This window comes from Parambassis ranga, chromosome 21, assembly GCF_900634625.1.
Source record: "Parambassis ranga chromosome 21, fParRan2.1, whole genome shotgun sequence".
NCBI classification, from domain to species: domain Eukaryota; kingdom Metazoa; phylum Chordata; class Actinopteri; family Ambassidae; genus Parambassis; species Parambassis ranga.
Genome location: NC_041041.1, coordinates 7,954,291 through 7,975,235, shown reverse-complemented (window position 1 = coordinate 7,975,235; position 20,945 = coordinate 7,954,291). Strand labels below are relative to the sequence as shown.

Sequence of the window (20,945 nt, the reverse complement as noted above, 5' to 3'; positions counted from 1 at the left end):
GGGCTGTTTTTTGACACAAAACAAGAGTCAGAGCTTTTACAAAACAACACTTCTTTATTGTTGTACAGTATGTAATCATTTTTAGGTATTTATGTAACAGCAGTCTTTAATAAAATACATTTGAAACCCAACAGCCTCCATTAGGGCAGGCAGCTTTTTTTTTTACTCCCGTCAGTCCTCTGCCCCTGTCAGCTCAAAAGCAGGCACGTTTCTCATGCAAAAAAGCTGTGACATGCATTTGATTTAAAACCCCCTCTTTTTTTTAACTTCCCCCACACACCTAGGATCAGAACTCCAACATCTCCTGGAGTACTAGAGTCCAGTTCGTCTCCTCTTACAGAAAATATAAACCAGAAATCTGACTGTTTATATTACAAGTAACATGTGGTGCAGAAAAAATACACAGCAGTCCTGAGACCTCCTTAGAGTCAGGGTTAGGCTGTTCTCTTGTACCAGTATAAAGCTCAGTCACTGGCAAAGGGTTGGAGATGATGAAAAAGGTTTGTGTGCTACATTAGAATTGGGAAGGTTACACTTGGTCTGTATCCAATTAGAAAGTAAATCTTTTCTTTCCCAGCCTGGTTCTGGAAAGTTTTCCCAGACATGCAATACATAAAAAAATGATAAAGGTGCAAGTGTTCTCCATTTGTGACATTGATGGCTTTTGTATATAGATTTTGATCCAAATGCTTGCCTTTAAATAACAGGTGGAGGACTTTTAGGAAGTCTTTCTATGGAGAAGGCACAAATGGCTGGATGGCTAAAGCTCAGGGGTGATGTGGGCATCTGATACTATACAATCTGATAGGCTGGTTGTAAACAGTCATGATGGTGATATTAAGGGTGTGGAATATGATGCCCCCTCCCAATCCCCCCATATGTTTCTGTAAATTTGTCTCATTTCTTTGGCATATGACCCGATCCCTCACTTAGACCGTTATTAGATCCACCATCAGACAAAGTCATTGCTGCACATCGGACTTCTTTTACAGGGAAATAAGAACATTTCTGTCCGAATTTTAAACCTCTTTGTACTTCAGTGATGTTGGCGATGGGCATGTGTATGACCAGGGAAGGTGGCTCAGCTGTTTACCACAGGCAGATAATTGCATCCCTTTAAAAAATAATCCCATCCATGAAGCTGGCTTTCCAGTTGAGGTGACCTGATATGACTGAGACTGAATGAAGAGCTTACATTCCCAGCCCCAGTGCTGTGGCTTGGATTATCTGGTTTAAGTAAAAACACGTTTCCCACTGAGATATGTTTGTTTGTACCTGCTTTGTGACGAGGAAGGGACATCTGTACCCGGGTTAAAAAGCAGTGTTGTGTGTTCATTTAGCTGGACAGAGAAGAATTAGGCTCCAGATAAAAAGTTGTGCCCTGGTCCTGTGCGTTGCAGTAGCTGTAGGGAGTGACTCATGCTACTGGATTGTTGATACTGTAAGACAATTTGTGCTGTTGTAGTCCTCTGGTTGGTCAATACAGAAAAGTACTCCTTCATGTATTTGTGGACAGCTGGCAGAATGCCTCCTGGCCCGCCACATCACATACAGTGTGAATCAGCTGTCACTGCTCCTGTTCTGACCTCTGTTGTTCACCTGTTGTGTTCTTTGTCTCTGCTACTCTTTTGTCTGTTTAAGGTAAACTCCTTCATAATGCTGGCTCCTCTTCGTCAATGTAACTGATGTGTTCTGTGGAGGACGTCGGTGCCTCCACCTGCCGTCCCCACTCCTGCATTTCCAGCTCCTGGCCGTGAATGATGGTTCTTGCCTCCCTGTGATGCTGCTGTGAGTTACACCAGAGCACAGTCGGGGTTTCTGTTCTCCTTGCGCTCACAAAGTCTAGAGACAAGGGCAGGGAAAAGGTGGATGGATGGCTGAAGGTGTCGGGTACGATAGGGACAGAAGGGGAAGGCCGCAGCCGATGACTTCCAGGGGAGGATGTGAGCGACGGGGGAGCCGACCAGTGGGAGAGTGGGGGAGGAGGGGTGTCTTGGGAAGGAGGTGGGGGGAGCAGGCCTCTGCTGGTACAGCTACCAGGGCAGGAGTGGTGTGAACCTTGGCAGGGGGAAAGTGATGGTGAGGAGGCGAGAGACATGGAGAAGGAGAGAGAAGGTGAAGGGGTATGAGAGGCCAGTGGAGGCTGGTCCTGCAATGTGGGCAAAAATATCCTGTTACTGGAGGAAGTGTAGGGGCCTGGAAGCCTCTCTGGAAAGCCTTCTTCAGGTAAGGGAAGGTTAATGGGGCTCTTGATATGGCCCCCTGGAGGCTGTGCTGATGCTGATGCGGAGGAATTAGGCCTTTTTGGTGAGTGAGGAGTTGGGAGAAGGCATCCTGGTAAATCCACGCCCTCTGTGTTTCCACTGTCCAACAGGGAATGAGTGTAAGGTCTCTGAAAGGAACATGGTATGGCAGGGGGTGGCACTGTGACACAGGTGCTTGATGACAACTGGCTGGCACTGCTGGGAGGCGGAGTTAAATTTGGCATCATGCTCATTAGGAGTGGCTGTGGTGCTGTTTGTAGGAGGGGCTTAAGCAGGCTTGTCATTTCCTGCAGCTCCTGACTGAGCTTGGAGACTTGTTTGGAGAGACTATTCATCTGTTAAAAATATAAACCAGAAAAAAAAACGAGGCAAAGGTTAGTTCACATTTATTATTGATAAGTAAAAAAAATGATCATTTAACCCTTAAACACTGTTCGGGACATTTTTGTCCTCTGAGAGTAATTTTTCTGTTTATTTTGGCCATAACTTTGTCAATATGTGAGCAAATTGAATAATATTTGCTCAACAAGCTTAATTTTACATAAATTTTGTTAATGATTTTAAACTTTTTCATAGGTCAATAATACACTGTGGGCAAATTTTACCCCCTTTCGTGTTGGGACAAAAACATCCTCTAACTTTAACGGTTTTAAAAATATATCACTTTTTTTTGAAGTTTTTTTTGCATAGACCTTTTAATTAACTTCAGTTCTGAGCAAAAGTAGTGAAAAAATCATTTTCCCCCAGGATTTTAATAGGGTCATTATTGTTAACTGTAAAAATCACAAATTTTACCTCCTACCAACAGGGTAAACCACCAACAATCAAGAATGCATGATTATGTAGTGCCATGGCTGGGCAGTCAAAAAACGTGGTTATAATGGAAGTCTATGGGACAAAAATGGCCACGAACAACACGTAAGGGAGAAAAACTGAAAATCCAGTGCTGTGCAAAAACTAATAATGCAATGAAGTCAATGTTGTTACTGATGTTTGACATGACCAAGACTGTAATAAAGGTTAAAAAAAATCCAGTCCACATTCACCTTTTCTATTAAAAATGAAAATGTTTTTTTCACTACTTTTGATTAGAACTGAAGTTAATTAAAAGGTCTATGCAAAAAAATATGAAAAAAATATTTGATATATTTTTTAACTGTTAAAGTTAGAGGATGTTTTTGTCCCGAACAACATGAAAGGGTAGTGTTTGCGAACGTTGTATAAGGGATAATATATAATGATCACATAAAATCATCCTGCATCAGTCACATCCAGTCAGCACTCACCTCCTCAGTCAATTTAGACACACTCTGCTTGATCTCAGTGTGCTCACGGATCCCTGCAGGTAACACAAAGATATGAACATTAACCCACAGTGAGACACAGGAAGCACACTACTCTGAGTGTGAGTGTGTTACCTGGGTATGGAGAGGGTGAAGCAGCAGGTGAAATGCTGGGGCTGAAGTCAAACTTCTGAGACGAGGTGGAGTTGTTCTCTGTTTCAATGCCGTCCACGAACCTATGCAGAACAGAGGGATTAAACATCAGAGAACAAACACGTGAGGAATGTAAATCAGACTGAGACAGAATGCACAGTAATTACAGTACGTTTCTGTGTCGACTACTGAGCAACATTTTCATGCAGCCATTAAAAAAAACCATATCAGCAGCTTTTGTTCACACATAACTGCACAGCACATGGGCTGAATCTTGGTTGACACATTTACTCTGCATGCACAAACACACACATTGTCCTATAGAGTGTATGAAAGCTCCACATCTTTCAGCAGCTGCCAGGTCTCGTGATCCACCAGCACTGTAATCTGCTGGTTGCCATGGCAGCCAGACACCTATGCCGCAGAATCAACTGCAGTTTGTGTAGCCCCTCGCTCTGACTGTGAGGTGAGGTTTTAGTGTGTTCTTTCTGATTTTACAGGGTAACCTTGACTGGTTTTGCTTCATAAGGTGTGTGTGTTACCTGGGGCTCAGTTCAGGAGGTGCATTGCTAAAGCTCACTACTGGTATCTGCAGGGTGGATGGACGCGAGTGGTCAGAGGGGGCACGGAAAGGCCTGGGCGGCAGGAGGGGGGAGCGTAGCGGCGAGTTGAGACCTCTGCTGAGATGCAGTGGGGAGCGTGGAGCGCGGCAGACAGAGTTCTGCTCCTCGTCACCCTCCTCATCCTCACGGATGGACGGCAGCTTCTTTACCAAGCCGCCATTGCTTTCCCAATCCACCTGGGGGAAAAAAAAGACAAGAGTTTAAATAAAGCTGGAAATGATGTGAGCAGGATGACCCACTGGCTGGGAACACAGTCCCGTCAGACTTTGTTGTTAAATAGGGTGAAGTTTCACAGTTTTAACAGTGGGTGGCAGACAAAGACAGGAGGTTGTGTGCTTTCTACTAGTTTAATGTATTGTACCTCACTTCTGAGTATTCAGATTACTCCATTAATAATTCTAATATTTACTAGATTATTGAGTCCTGGGGAAATCTAGATTAACAGTTCGTGTAAATGGTTTCAGAATCTCAGGTCTTTTTCGACCTCTATACATTAGGAAATGTTCTAGTATTTAATTATTTATTTTCTGGCCCTCTGGTCTTGTTGACTGGAATGTGTTACAAAACAAAACAACTTTACAACAAACAAGCTTTTTGTAATCCTGGAGGCATCAGGTCAGATGTAGAAACATAGAGAATATTCAGAAACAAAGATGGAGAAGGTTGCAGTAGTTGAATACTAATTGTTTCTTATTTTGTTTTAAATGTTTTTTTTTTCTTTTGCTTCGTCTTAGGCTTCTTTTTGCAGTTTACCAGTCATCCTACATTTAATACAGACTGCTGTGTCTGACTTTTTCTCATCACACTAGCACACACTCCCCTGGCAGTTGCACTCCCCTCAGTTTTCCATCAGCCTTGTCCCTGCTTATGAGCTGAATAATTTAAGCAGTCTTCTGTGTTGATGCTGGGTTGCTGAAACTTCCAGAAATGACAAGCTGAACAAACCAGCGACTGATTTAAAAAACTAAATCTGCAAGTTAAAAGAAAGAAACCCGAACACAAACCGCTGATATATTTGATATATTTTCATTCATTCAAACAACTATGATACAGTTGATTTTGAATGAGAGATTTGCGCTTTCAAGGTCAAGGTCAGGATTAGACGTCACAACCACTGATACTAGTCATTACGAAAAGACAAGGTACCAATGTGTAGTTTAACATCAAACAGCAGCTAGAGGACCAAAAACATGTCTGCAGAAATATTTTGCATTTGAATCAAATGCTATCCCTGTGTAACTTTCCCTATAGACAGATGCTGAGTGGCTGAACAGAAAAGCCAGAAACAGTATGTCGGCTTAGATTGTGACTGATGTCGCTGAACCTCCTGGTACTTTGGCCAATATCTCCCCCAGGAAATCCGACTTGAACCCACAGAGACCAGACTTTGAATTCTTTGTATAGAATAGAAAACAAATTAGGATTGCAGGCTAAGTAGACAAACTGAATTTATGTTCATGGTTCCCAGCAATACTCTTGAAAATATGGATTCCAGCAGATGCTTTTTTAGGTATCATGACATCAATATATGAAATACATGAAATCTGCATGCATGAGCACAACCAGGTCATTAAACCCCCACACTCTCCTATAACAGGCTCCAAAACAATAACATCACTCGTCTAACACAGAATGTCTGCTGCAGTGGAGTAATGAACATATTGCCAACGCCCGTCTCCTTTCCCCTCTCCCCTCTTATCACGTTCCCCCTTAATCAAGTCTCTCTCTCCTCCCTCTATCCCTGCCTGCTCAGCACTCTCCTCCTCCTCCTCCTCCTCCTCCTCCTCCTCCTCTCAGTCAGCCCCCCTTTCCTGTGCCACCGTGATGTATTTTTAGCTCTCTTGTTCTAATCTTAGCTCCCAGTTTCAGAGGAAACCAAGGAGTGCTCTGCGATGTGGGGGCGTGATAAGTGTGCACTTGCCACGTGTTGGCGTGTGCTTGTCTGTGTGTCAGTGTGTGGGTGTAGTGAAGTTTGTATCATGTATATGTGTGATGGAATAAGGCTGTATGCAGAAAGCTGCCTGTAAGTGGATGTATTTAAGTTGTATGACAGCTTACAAGGACAAACATGAACAGTCCCTGTAAGCGTTTTTTGTTCATGTATGTGTGTACACACACATAGACGTGAACTGTGCATGTATGTGTGCATGTATGTGTGTGTTTGTACAGCATGTGCAGATGCGGGTCATTTGCTGTTTTTTCTTGTCATGTGTAGATATTGAATAACACAAGAGCACAGGGTACAACACTTGCTGTAATATCCCCCTCTTTGCAGCAGCACAGCTCGGTGCACCCTGTCAACTGGTTGGTCCTGCACATTGCATTATTTCGCCCAAGGCTCTTGGGTCATGGCTGTTGGTCTGCAGCCTGTAAATCAGCAGGGACCCAGGAAATATAACCAATCCTCTGATGATGGATCATTTGCTTTCTCATCCCCCCACCCCTCATCCTTGCTCTAGTTCGTCCTACATAATCATCCTTTCTGGTGTTTTTTTTAATCAAATCTACACCTTGCAGCATGTCTTTCTTGTTGCCGTGAACCTTATCAGTCATCCTTAGAGATTGCCTCTTGAAGTATTTGTTTACTGAGTGGAGGAGAGCAAGCAGCATACATATGCAAATACACACCTCTCCGGGGGCTGCTGGTTACCTGCAGGGTTTTTGCACAATTAGCCAGAATGGACATCTGCAACCCAGACCTCAGAAAAGGGCAGCAGCTTGTGCATCCACAATTGTGCATCTTCTTGATACAGCCACAGATACACACTAATATGTGCATGCATTTGCACCCCACTCACACTCTGCAGTAAGTGTGCAATGCCCTGGAGAGATGAACAGCACTGCGGTGGAAAAGGGAAGATTGAAGAAGAGCACAACAGAAAACGAGCCAAAGTTCCCCCTTCGTCTTCCCTCCTCCGAGCTCTCCTCCCCCTCACTTCTCTCCTTGGCTGGCTGAGCTATTTATATCGAGCAGGATCCAATCTTAGCAGCAGCTGCAGGGGGACAGCCAGTCAAGGAGAACCCGTGCTTCCCCCCCGCTCTATTTTTAGCAACGGGATGGCTTCAAACAGCAACACTAAGTTATTCTTGTCCCTGCGCTTCTCTCCCTCTACTGCTGCTGCACCAACCAAGTGCAGTCTGGGTGTGTGTCTGTAGTAAAAACCACTTACTAAGTTACTAATTTTAAAGTAGGACTGGACAGGTCATGCACAGCTTTTATGAACATCCCTCCTAAGGTGAGTATGTCCTCAGGCTCCAGCTAACTCCATATAAATTTTAATTTTTGTCAAGGCTGAAGATTATCTGGTGGGTGTTATGATGGAAATGATGCCTACATGCAATGTATAAGTGAACACCAGCCACCCAGACTCTCCAGACAACAAGATAATTGGACATAACACCACCTGAACCTTTCCATCAGAAACTCAGATCAATGTCTCCATGATGATAAATTTGTCATTTATACAATAAAACCTATCTACATAAAGTCTGTAAAAATCCAATCACTCTATTACCTGTGAGCAGACCTGTTTGATGGCCACAAGGGGGCAGTGGAACAGTTGAACAGCTGTCTTTTTTTTTGGTACTCACATCAGCGCCGTGGCCCTCTCGCAGATTGTATGTGAGGTCGTGTTGGATCTCGCTGATGAACTTCTGCGCATACTCGGGATAGAGTCGCAGGACCTCACGGAGGCCCTTGAGGCTGATGTACTGGAGGTCACAGTAGGTCAGGGCCTTCACATTAGCATTGGTTTTGATCACTTGCTCCTTTGTCAGGGAGTCCGAGCCTATCAGATCTCCTTTACCTGGGGAGGGAGAACCAATGGAAACAGATGTAAGACGATGTAAGGCAAGCAGAGAAATGCATAAACATATTTAACTGTTAGAAGTAGTGAATATATTTTCACTGGCTGTCTACCTGAGAGTAATGACCTCAGTTAAGCTTTTTATGACAGTGGATCATCTAAGAGGAGTTGTTTATTATCTTGGAAATTATTGTTCCTGAATTTTATTCATTCATTAGGAGAAGCAGGCAACACAGGGCAGAATCAGTAGCTTTCTCAAAACCAAATCTGGCCCTGTTTTTAATGCCTAAATGTAACCATGTAACCCAAAGCCTGAGTGAAAAAAACAGCTCACAGACAGGGGACACAAATCCCAGACTTTTGCAGGTGTTTTGGTTCCATGATCAAATCCCAATGACACACAATCATATGTTCCATTAGTATGTGTTGTGTTTGAGTGTTTTATCAACCAAATGTGTTTTTTTGTCTGCATGAATAATAAAGCTGATGAGAAGATTACTGGCCTTAACCTTATTTTTTTAGTTCTATTAAGAACTAAAGAAGGTTTTATACAGTATATTACCATCAGATTTCTAGAAATATTCATAATTCATAAAGCACAAGGATAGACCTTTGTCATACATAATACAGCTGAAGTTACAGGTACTCTTATTTACCTCCTTTTTCCAAACAATCACTGTATCGGTGCAGTGATTTCAAGGTTATTATTTGAGCACAGTGTGAAAATAAAATGGAAATGTATCACAGTCTATAAGGGGAAACAATCATTTGTGCTTGGAAAAGAGGAAAAAAAAGTCAAAGACTGTTCAGGGCAGCACAGCTACACATCAAAAAAAAGGAAGGAATAAAGAAAGGGTGGAGAAGAATGAGCACTGAGGGAACAGAGGCAAGATGGAGGGAGGCAGAGCAGAGGCAAGCGAGGACCTAAATGAGTATGGAGGGTGGACTGGGGGGGATGGGGGGGGGGCACAGTGTGGGGGTGGCTGCAGTCTGGTATGGGAGGAGGGGTGAGAAAGAGAGAAGGAAGGGGAGCATCTAAGCCACAGCATTTATTGGACACAGCCCCTCTACCCATCCTCTGAACCTCAAACCGCATCCTGCTGTCGCCGCACCCAGCACTGCGCAACAGTCATCTGTACCCTCATTTCTCCATACCCTCCCCCCATCTGTGCTTCTACTTAATTTGGCATGATGGGCCCTTCACATGCTCCGTCTGTCTCCCTATCTTTTTCACATCACTCACACTGTTCAGCTAGAATTGTCTATATCACAGAGACGATGGGTGGAAGCAGAGCCAAGAGCGAAGGCAGCATCAGGGAAAGCTCATAATCACAGCACAATGTTAAACTGAGCAGGAGATGAACACTTGAAAGTGACATTTAAGTGTGTGTATCTGTTTAGACTTGAAGGAGTAGGTGAAAAAGACGAGGGCAGCGAACAAAAGCTTATGAGAGGAGCTCATTTTCATCAATGTCACAGGTTTTGAGCCTCTATTATTCACACATCAGTTTCAGGGTTTTCCCTGCCATAGAAAGGCACAGGCACAGCAGCTAAGAGCGTCTACAAAGTGCCATAAGCAAAGGCCACTTTCAGGTAAAAGGACAAGTGAAAGCAATAAACAGACAAGGAACCTGACAACAGAAATGGTCAGAAGTTGGACAACTTTCTTGTGTGTTTTGTGTGACAGATGTTCATTTCAGACTCTGCATACATATCAAATTAATCAGCAGGACCTACTCTTTAGAGCTGATACTAGTTATTTGTCTCTACATGTCAAAGCAGTGTGGCATAATCTTTTTCTGAAACAGCAAAATTCTACACTGTCTCTATCACACAGCTAAGAGTGTGGCAATGTGGCATTGTACTGCATGAGCACATACTCAAATGACACTTACTGTTTTGCCAAATTTTTAAGTTTGAACCCAACCGGGTCACAATATCCGGCTTAATCTGCAGCTACAAACTAAAGAAATCAACAGTTTTACACAAAATAGTCAGTATCCAGAAGGGAGAACGACCAACTAAAACCCAGGCAGAATTTAAGCGCTCTGATAACTTGGGTTTGTTCCAATTATTAAAATGAATCAAATCAATCAATTAATCAAATTTTGCTACTATTTTCTTTTTTATAAGTAAACTCAGTGGGATGATCAGCTGTATTATGTAAATGTAAATGGACCTTACAGAAGTCTCCAGTCCTGCTAAGAAATTAGGCATCTCGGCCTTGCGAGTGGTGTGATGAAAGAAAAGGTCAAAGTTAGCCATGTCACAAACTATTAATTCAATCACAGGTAATACATACCTACATATTTACACTAATTTGGTGTGATGGTCAAAGTAAAGGTCAATTTATGAACAAATTTACAGGCTGATGTAAGTGTTACATCACAAGCTCTGCGCTGATTTAAATGTGTCTTGATGTGATGGGAAACACACCAGTGCACTGTGTCTACATTACTGCATGGTGTTTATTATTCAATTCTGACATTCTGCATCTGTGGGGGTGAAAAGCTGAGCTTTAAAATGTATTCCACTAAATGGAAAATGATTATACAGCTAATTTCAGTGTGTGTGTGTGAGAATTTGTAAACACAACAGTGCACAACATGAGGCTGAAAATCATCTACAGCTGTGACTCCTAATTTGTCATTCTCAGCTGCACTTTAACACTCAGAGACACGCTCCTGCTGGTTGGGACTGGCCATCAGTTTGAGCTTTTTATCATCAACATGGACACAATATAATTCCTAGAAGAACAGATGGCGGTTTCCAGTAAAGGCCACGATGGGGTTTGTACCTAGCTTAGAGCTCTCTGTGCTCTGCATGACCGTGCTCGTTCCACGCTTCAGCATTAATAATCAAGATGCTTTAATAATGTAAAGTCTGTTCATTATTAATACCAGCACAGCACTGCATTCTGTGTGTGATCGAAAATGGGCTGGGGGCTTGGCATTCAAAGATAAATCGGCTTCATTACACACACACACGCACACATACACACCATTAATTTAATGCATGTTGACCTTTTGATAAACTGACTTCGAAGACACGTACATCTGTCCTTGCCATGTTCATTAATTGACACTGAGTCCTTCCTCTTCTCCTCATCTATCATCGCTTTCATTCACACAATGTTCAGAAAAGCTTCGTCTGTTTGCTGGATTAGAGTTTCGAAAGCTTCGGAGCACATCCAGAGGAAATTAGATTTCAGCTTGTGAGATGATGCCTAGTACAGAAATGATTCTAAGCTGTTGTCACAGGTGTGACATTTTGCCCGACCTCACAGTCCCCAATTACATATTTTTCCTGTGATAACTATGATAACGCTCTTTGATGCTCACCACCACTTAGCATTGACTCCTAATTATTTTGTTTGTATATGTAACATTACCACCATACAAAAAAGTGACTTCCTGAAGAACATTTTCCAGCAATTTAACAGAAGTAGGAAGTGAAAGATCAAACATCTTCCAGGTCATTAATTTCAGCTTTTTTGAAGACAAAAAATGCACAAATGGCTCAAAGTTTAGACAAGAACGCCTCATTAGATGAAATGACTACCTTTAAAAAAGACAACCTAAGCCAGCTGAGAAGTTTCATTTCATAGCAGTTTTGGATTTTTGTAAAATGAGAAGCAGCTCAATTAAAGTTAAATGTTCTGTAACTGGAATCCACCAACACCACCATCTGGCTTTTGTCTTCAGTGTGAAAGGGTATAATCAGCATTCATTACTGACTCAAATTAGTCTTTAGTCACAGGTACAATACTACAGAATCACTTAACTCCTGCGGCTCTTTGCAGTCACGGCCACACAGTCCTGCTTCTGCATTCAAACAGCGCTCCAATACTCCTCAGCAGTGTTTGAAGAGAGTGAAAAAAAACATGGTGGCACGTCACTCCATGCTGCTTTCTACTTTTAGCTTACTGTGTCTTCCAGTGCGACAGTTTGTTTTGTTTTTCTTTGGTACTATAGAACTAAAACTACGTGAAGTCACTGGCAAAAACAACCACTTGTGTAATAGTAGTGATACACGTTCTATAGAGAGCAATGGAGTGGAGAAAAAAACAAGCAAAGAGAGAGCTGTCATCAAAAGGAGGAAACTGATGTTTGCAGCTGAGATCTGTGCACAGAATATAAACTAAGAACTCCGCAAGAAGCCTCGTCTCTAAAAGACACACATGTCTGCTATGAAGTAAATGAAACATAAATGTTGTCATGTAGAGATGTGAGATGTGATGCGATACTGGTGGTTGTGATATTCGTGGCAGCCATGCAGTGCATGACTCTAGTTTTCCTCCCACACACTGTCTGCAGAATCAGCCCTGCTTAATATTAGGCTTCGCTGGTACACGACTCCTCCTTCACATCCCCAGAGACTCATGTGAGCAAGGACTTATGATCGCACCATTTCACAAATGCCAGTGCACACATGTACTCTAGATACACACGCCTACATATGGAGAGAAAACAAAAGCACAGCCCTTTGCCTCTTGCTAATGTTTTTTCCTGACACAGACGTTTGACTTTTTATGAGTGTTTGAAGGAAAACACTATATGTTTATTATCAGTCTTGTACACGCACACTCTCATTGAATATTGTCATTGTCCTTTCTAATCAGCAAAAACACACAACTAGGAGAAAAACAAACAGAACACACAAGATTCAAAACACTGCTCCAATAATATAAAATCAGGCGCTTGACATTTTGCATGGCAGCTGTGTGGGAACATTTTTTTTTATAAAATCCCTCTGATCATCCACAAGCTGCAGGGCAGCCAATAGGGTGTTAAAATCAGCCTCTTATTTGCGTAGTGCACCGAGATCCTACACTCACAAGAGGAAGTTTACATTTTCCACATCGTTAATCAGACTTTGTTTTGAGTCCTATCTGACTGACGTGACATTGTATACCAAGCGCACCACTTATGTTTTCCTTTTGCCGTGTGCGTAGTTACAAAACATAGCTGCAAGACACCCACTAAACCTCACCCTGAACTGAGCGCTAATTACAGCAACCGGCTGCCAGCGCAGACATCTGACAACAAATATTTAGAATGCTTTTTACACCTGTGACGGCTTGTAGAACAACAATCATCTCATGTTATCCACCTTCACACCTGTTCCCATGATGTTTTCATCTACAAGCAAATACTGTACTGATGTGTTCATCAGTGTGAGACAGTGTATGGTGTCACTCCCACAGACAGCTGTCTCTAAAATGACATTTGTGTATCGAAGATCTGAGCTCATCACTTCTCCCATTGGAATCCATACAACCAGAACACACTGCTAAAGGGGCGGTTCAGAGACGGCCATGTGACACAAATACAGGAAATAGACGCTCAGTAAAGTGTCTCAAGAGATGCATAATGTAGCACGTTACACTGATGATAATGCCTCTTATCATTTTATAGCTGTAGTGCTTTTAGTAAAATAAATAGTCAGATTACGTCTTCCAGTACTGCTGATCTCTGTGATGTGCAGAATGTAGAAGATGCCCGAGGAGTGAATCTTTCCAGTCTGGTTTCTATATTATTCATACTGTCTGCAGCACAAACAGGATAAAGGAGCATCCAGCTGCCTACAAACACCTAATTCACTCCCTCATCTCACTGTCTGCCATATGTGTGGTCTGATAGCACGACTTCCTGCATGTTGACTAACAATGGACAGAAGGATTGCTGTGTAGAGCTCACAGGAGCAAGACTATGGGAATCCTCGGCTGTGTGTGTGTGTGTCCAGAATGGTGATAACCCTTTAAAGCTGCGGAGCACAAACAGCAGTTATTTATCAGTGCTTTCAGCTCTGCCTTCCCTGTAAACACACACACACACACACACATCTCTCTTTGTGTCCTTCCGTTTTCCAGATCAAGTTGCTCTGCAGGTGTGATTGGATGACATCAAACCTAGCACTGTGAAATGACTTTAACTGTAATCACTGAACTGCAAGGTGATGGCGCTCTCTCTGAAGTCTATACTTCATTACCAGCTTTTGAAATCAAACACACATATTCAGCCGGCTCCTTCAAATTAACGATTCTCACCTTCATTAACTATGCAACACAGCGTCCCGCAAGTCTTGATCATCTCACATCCTCCATGTCTCAGTTTGACAGGTAATTGTGTGCCACAGCCACAGGGGTACTGTGTAGTTTTCATTCAGTTGTCTGCCACAAATTCATGCATAATTTCCTTCAAATAATACACTGCATTTTACTGCATTTTAGTCTAATTATGTAACCAGCGTGTCATTTTGCAATCTGACACTCATCAAATTAAACTGCACGCTTTGCAATAGCTCCAGGTTTTGCTCTCATCTCTTCATTAATTAGACAACAGATTTTGTATCCATTCTGCTAATTTGAGTAAACAAACAGGAGGATTACCCCAATATTGAGGGAAAAACATGCGTCAAAACAAAAATAATGCTGGGGGTATTTCTGACTTTTGTTTGGCTGTGTGTGTGTTAAATTAGAGGAAATCGTGCCCCAATAAGACTTTAATTTTTGGAGTGGAACATTTTCATCTAAATATGTGTGTGTTACATTCCATAGTGGCCACAATGCTGATTATTTAAGTCAATACATTTTGTAGTGTACCAGTGTTTTAAATGTCTGTGGTGACATTCCCGCTCTGCCATTCCTGTAGCAAAGCTCAAGAGGGCAACAACCGTAGCCATGGAGATAGAGTGGGTGGCATTTGTGATGCCCCAGATGGAAAAACAAAACTCTGTGTTCAGAGGAAGGATTACAGTCTTAGAAAGGAACTGATCGATGGTGAAGACGAAACATCATATCCTGTGACTCACCCAGTATAGCCAGCACAGTGTTGTCCTTCAGGACCTCCATGGACCCGGAGCAGACGAAGTAGATGGCCTGCAGGGCATCTCCTTGCCGGATGAGGAACTCTCCTGGAGCACAGAAGGAGGTCTTTATGATGAGGGAGAGGGAGCGCAGGCAGCCCCTGCTGGCCGACTCGAAGAGGGGCAGCTGTAGCAGCTCCTTGTTCAGGTGCATGGCGATGTCGGCCCTCAGCTCATCCGGGAAGTCCTTCAGAAGCTGAGGAGAGGGCTCACAATGAACAGCTGTTCTTTCTCTGAGCTCAGAGGTAATGAAACCTTCAGCACTAAGAAACTGCATGTACATATCAAAACTCACTTTTAATGTAGTATAAGTACATTAATTCAGGGTAAGGAGCACACAAAAAAATAATATTAATGAATATGTGTTGAAGTGAATTTTTGTCTGCTCTCTCCTCACCTCACTAACATCTATCCCGTTGTTGACCGACCAGGTGGTCTGGAAACACTCCAGCATTCGCTGCTCCAGGGCTTTGGGCAGTCGGTGCACCCTGATGAAGTCCTTCAGGTCCTTGGTGCGGGTGTGGTAAAGCGAGCGACGCGAGTACATCCTCTGGATGATGGCTGTCACGTTACCAAACACCACCGCATGCATGAGTGCTGCAGACAGAGGACAGGTTCCTTTGAAATGTGTGTGTTCGGTATGATACAGATTTAATTACTGTTGTTTCACTGGCTTCTATCAGGAAAATCCCATAATGCCTCTGCACAGCAGGAAGCTCTATAGGACGTCTTTATAAGCCACGAGAAGTTAAAAGGCACAAGGCTTAAAACGACTTAGCTGCTTTAAAACCACTGTGAAGCGCTGCCTCAAGTGGATTACTGTTTTCCTAAAATGGCATCTACAACTGTGAAAAAACATAACCCCAATGTTGAATGAAGCTTTTATTTCTAGTGAACAAAACACTTATATGAACAACTACATTATTAATCTAAACCTCAAAACCGCTCTAATCCCTGCAATGATTTTTGTTTTTTTGTCACAGGTCTGCAGTAACCGTACTTTACTGAGAGTAATGTGCAGCGACTTCTTTCCAAAACTGTACGTCTTACCAAGCAGAAAATCAGCTGAAACAGCACTCAGACCACAGGACACTTACACAGTTCATTGACACCCAGACTAATGACTTTATTTTAGGATGACTGGGCCCTCAGGCATAGCCGCCCACCATATATTCAGGAAGACTCTGGTTTTTAAATGTTACCTTATCTTCCAGTCACAGCGCTGTTTCTGAGCAGCAGTGGAGAAATCTTAATGGAGTTTGAGGACAAAAATTTAGAGAGATTAATGAAGCATCTCATTATTTTCTATCCCTGTGTGTTTGGCTTATGCACTCGCTGTACTGCTGCAGGACAGGATAGGAACGCTGTCTGTCTGTCATTAGCACAAAAATCGTCTAGTCATAATGCAGATGTAAACCTCTGATAGTAGCGCAGAATGTGCAGTTTTATTCAGCATACCACCCTGAGGCAGCTTCAGTGTCAGAGTGTTTATAACAGTTGAGAGATATTTATGTCTGTACTTTCAGGATGTGTACTTTTATGATCATAGGCTAGCACCTGGGTCACAAAGCATATATAATGTTCACATTCAAGAATGCATACCACACATTAGCAACCTGTGAAGCAGCAAATTTCATTACTCTTTCATCCATGAAACGTTGGGTAATTATCCTTAAATTTAAAGTTTTAGCCACCAGAGACTCAGTGCAGTGTCCTCACAGGTATATTGAGGTGTGTGTGTGTGTGTGTATGTGTGTGTGTGTTAATTTGCAGCCCACTTAATGTTCACTGAGGCCTGAGCAATCCTCACATATTATTGTGTCCTCAGACCATAAATCTCACACATTAATCTTTTCAGTGCTTCCATTTATCTCTCATTTTGTGGTTTATTACTTTCTTCCTGAACATTTAGTTCTCGATCAGCACAAACATGCAGATTACCAATGGTAGAAGAAATGTGTATCCAACACATCTTTCAACTGATGTAAAGCATACACTCAGACCACAGTTTTTAAAAGCGCCATATAATGTTACTGCAGAATTCTTTAACGCTCCTGTGCAGGGCTTTTATCTAACCCCTTTGACAGTAAGAATAATCACACAAACAATATGGATGAGGCCCACAGCTGAGCTCTCTTCTGAGTGGTCACTAAATATAGTGTAATATTGGTATTATGCTAATGTAACTTTAGAGGGTGGTCATCAGGCATCACTTTGATTATGAACCAGTCCTCATTTCAGGATTGGTGTTTTCAATAATCTTAGTGAAAAAAATTTAATGTGTCTTTTCCTCTTTACCAAACTAATCCTTTATCTGTGTTTTTCTATTACATATGGGCCCGGGACTTTCCAGAGAAATCCTAATTTAGGAATTCATCCTAAATAGAATGCATCTTTTGTTTGTCACTAATAAGTAACCAAGATTTTTTTTTCTTAGAAAAGTGGCTGAATAAATGTGGCTGCTCGTTTGTGTCTAATTGGCAGCAGATAATGAGCTGAGTGAGGACTTCAGACTGACTGGTGAAGAACAGCTTCACACACTGAGAGGAAACACTGACATGCATACTAAGTGGAAGACAGTACAGCCAGCAGCTGATAACCTTCAGGAGCATTTCTCACCTCCTATGAGCATGGTGCAGATGGAAAAGATCTTCTCTGAGTCTGTGTTGGCTGACACGTTTCCAAACCCCACACTGGTTAGACTGCTCAGAGCAAAGTACAGTGATGTCACGTAGCTGCTACGCATTGACGGACCGCCTCCCAGCACTCCAAAGCTCCCACCCGGATTGGTGGTCGCTGTCATGCTGTCGCCCCCGGACATGTTCCCGTAATATTGGCTGGAGTTCCAGGATCCCTGCCCGCTGACCTCTGACCCTGATACGTTCCACTGGCTGCTGTTGGCTGGGGGGCTGCTGACTGTGGTGGAAATCAGCGTGGACAGAGGGGACAGGAAGTACGGGGTACCCAGACGCTTTGCCAGCTCATGCAGCCAACCTTTAGAGAAAGAGACGAGAAATGAATTCAGAAAATCGTCTAATTTTTTTTAAATCTTTTTTGAACTATTAAAAATGAAACATCCCACAGTACACAAACCTCGTTAAGCCCATTTATAGCAGAGTATATTCTTCACTGATGACCTCACAGTGATTAACATCTGGTGATGGAAAGTCCTGTCATGTTATGTAGTACCACTAAACTTAGTTATACCCACTTTTACCACATAAAGAAAGGGAAAGGGGCAGGAAAGTAGAAGGAGTAGGAGGAGTGGTAAATTATTGATAAGAAGCAATTAAAAGTGGATGAATGGGGGGTGAGGGGTGAAGCGCAGCTGAGCTGCAGACAGCAGAGAAACAAAGACGGAAAGACGAGAAGTATGAATAATACAATATGGATGCACCTATTCATTGATCCCTGGCATCATACATTTCAGGCTGAAAACTTTGACCTTGTGTGTGAGAGTGTGTGTGTGTGTTGGGGGGAGAGACAGAAAGAGACCAGCACGCCAGAATAAATAAACAGGAGTGACAATCGAGCTGCGAGCAGAGTCGCAGCAAAGACGTTAAACCGACAGCATTAGAGGATTTAACACCTGAGTAGTTTCCTAATTACTTTGTCATTAGCAGAACTTAACCTCTGCTAAAAGGAGGAACTGTGGGCCTGGCTAAGACTTCATTTTGTATGTGTGCATCAAAATATTAGAAACAATAAAGAGGATTTTTTGTTTGTCTTGTCAGGGCGAGAACAGGCAACGTGTTACTGATGTTACAGCTGGACCACACTAAGACACAGATACGTCCCTTCTCTGCTATCATTTCATTATTCCTAACAAATAAAAACAGTCTTCTGCTTCTTCCATGAGCAGCAGTAGAACTTCTAAAGCGTTTCAAAGCATGCCAAGGTCAGATAGGATCTATATTCTAACCAGCGTGTTCTGATTCTTAAACCTCAAAGGCCCAGGATACATCAAATGTTCAAACCACCTCAAAGAAAATAGCAGTGGTTCTGCTTCTCTATCTGAGCTCTGCTAGAAACTCAGACGTTGGGCTGTGGAGGTTGTATTTCATAAGGGAGGGCTGGAAACACAACTTGACTGATAATTCAACATTTTGACCTTTGGCTCAGCTCTTTACCAGGATGCTTCACTACAGCAGGGTTGATCTCATGTCACATGTTTGACCCTCACTTCTGAGCAAACCCTTAGGAGATCTCTGAGCTCGTACCCAGGGTGACAAGTCACTTCCAAAATGGCGGGACATACAGAATGTTTTTTCAGGATTAAACACTGTAGCCTGACTCTCACTGTAGCATATTTATACTCACTCAAGCCTAACTCACACAGCTGAGGAAGCCAACAAAACCCATCTTTACAAGGAGGTGTGAAGAAGTTCCTGCCTGTACTTTTAAATCCAGTACATGTAGATTGTGTACCACCACTCCTGGCATCATAAGCCTCCTTTAGACATGCACTCATTTCCATTAATCTGACATCTCGTCTAAACCACTTCGTGTCTGACTGAACAACCTGCTTACTTCTCTGTGAAAAGAACACAGCAATCTTACTTGGCGGGACCTTGAAATCTATCACTCTATCTATCACTTAACATGTCACAAGTCTATACAACATCCATCCATCCATCATCTGAACCTGCTTTATCCTGCAGTGCTGGGTCAGTTGATACAACATGTTTGACAAAATTAGATCTAAGAAACAACCAATATAGAGGTCCAAGTAGAAGGAATAGCTCAGGAACATGTCCTGTCCAATGTGGTCTGCTTAAATATTGCATACAGCTTTTTACATCACTGTTGTTTTTCCTGTTGTTATTCCTTAGACCTGCAAAATATTCAGGATAAGATACAATGGTATGATGTGAATCATCACTTCCAGTTACTTCATGCATTTATTTGTTCATCACAAAATGTTTTAGAATCCACTAGAACAGGGTTTAATCATCCTCCCTTAAAACAGAGTCTACATTCTGCTGCCTGGCGCAGTGGTTAACTCATTAAGCATAAAATAATTACATAAACCTGCGGACTTTTTTCGTAGTGATGCTGTTCAACATATCCTGCATTAATTCATGCATTAAAACACCCTGAATCATGCATCTGTTTCTGAAGGATGTATTTTTCATCCTATTTTTTGTTAAACATTTGTCCTCATTTACACTGAGTCAGAAGTCTGATCTCAGAACGGTAAAGGCATCCAAGCAGCCTGGAGACAGATTGAAATCTCATCTGAGCGGCATTCTGGCCCAAGATTACACAACTGCAATCACACTTATTTCAGTGCCAACTGAGGAAACATATAGGGCCAATGTAAATCCTTTTTTAGATGTTATCCATATATGACAAATGTAAATAGGGGCCTTTGTTCCTCTTGCTGGAAACAGCAGTGTTAAAATGAAACTCATCTGCCTCTGTCTAAGGTGCTGATTCCTCCTCACAGCTCTGAACTCACTGGCAACTGTCCGTGGTCCTTAACTTTGCATTTACATTTACTTAGCCTGTCACATAAAACGTTAGCTGTATTGCCTCCTGAATGCAGTATGCCTGGACCAACTGGACCTGGATGTTATCGCTCCTGTCGTAACATTTTCCAAACATTTTTCACAGTTGATAAATAATGCAGATTGAGGAGTGAATAAAAAGGGACTAAAATAATCATGTCCACTCAGATGTCATGATCACATCACTGTCAATCAGAGCTGGAGTCATTTGACTGTAACTGTGGTAAAAGCACTGACTTTATATGATGCAACATATGTACAGACATTGCTTTGGTTTTTACAGCACTAAAATGCATTAGCCATCCCCACCAAATAAAAAAAACATACTTCCTCTCACAGACTTCTGCTACCACTGAGCATGAAATAAGAACTCAGAACTATGCTCAGAAAACTTGTGTATACACATTTAACAAATGTTTATGTCTGCACCTACACTACC

The 20,945-nt window shown here is 42.4% G+C and overlaps 1 protein-coding gene and 1 long non-coding RNA gene across 2 annotated transcripts in view; one reads left to right on the top strand and one right to left on the bottom strand.

The window, feature by feature from the left end:
• The window catches only part of LOC114453846 (uncharacterized), a 10,648-nt gene extending 5,198 nt beyond the window's left edge, over positions 1-5,450 (top strand). Inside the window, exons 4-5 of the long non-coding RNA XR_003672477.1 lie at positions 1,642-1,788; positions 4,296-5,450. This is a non-coding gene — a long non-coding RNA (uncharacterized LOC114453846). The remainder of the gene's footprint in view (positions 1-1,641; positions 1,789-4,295) is intronic.
• Positions 71-20,945, bottom strand: part of kcnh3 (potassium voltage-gated channel, subfamily H (eag-related), member 3) — an 81,998-nt gene continuing 61,123 nt past the window's right edge. The window contains exons 8-15 of the mRNA XM_028433755.1: positions 17,616-17,990; positions 15,394-15,593; positions 14,943-15,192; positions 7,915-8,129; positions 4,243-4,499; positions 3,683-3,783; positions 3,551-3,603; positions 71-2,599 (exon numbers count right to left, since the gene is read on the bottom strand). Coding sequence (XP_028289556.1) covers positions 1,652-2,599; positions 3,551-3,603; positions 3,683-3,783; positions 4,243-4,499; positions 7,915-8,129; positions 14,943-15,192; positions 15,394-15,593; positions 17,616-17,990 — 2,399 coding nt within the window. The 3' untranslated portion in view covers positions 71-1,651. The remainder of the gene's footprint in view (positions 2,600-3,550; positions 3,604-3,682; positions 3,784-4,242; positions 4,500-7,914; positions 8,130-14,942; positions 15,193-15,393; positions 15,594-17,615; positions 17,991-20,945) is intronic.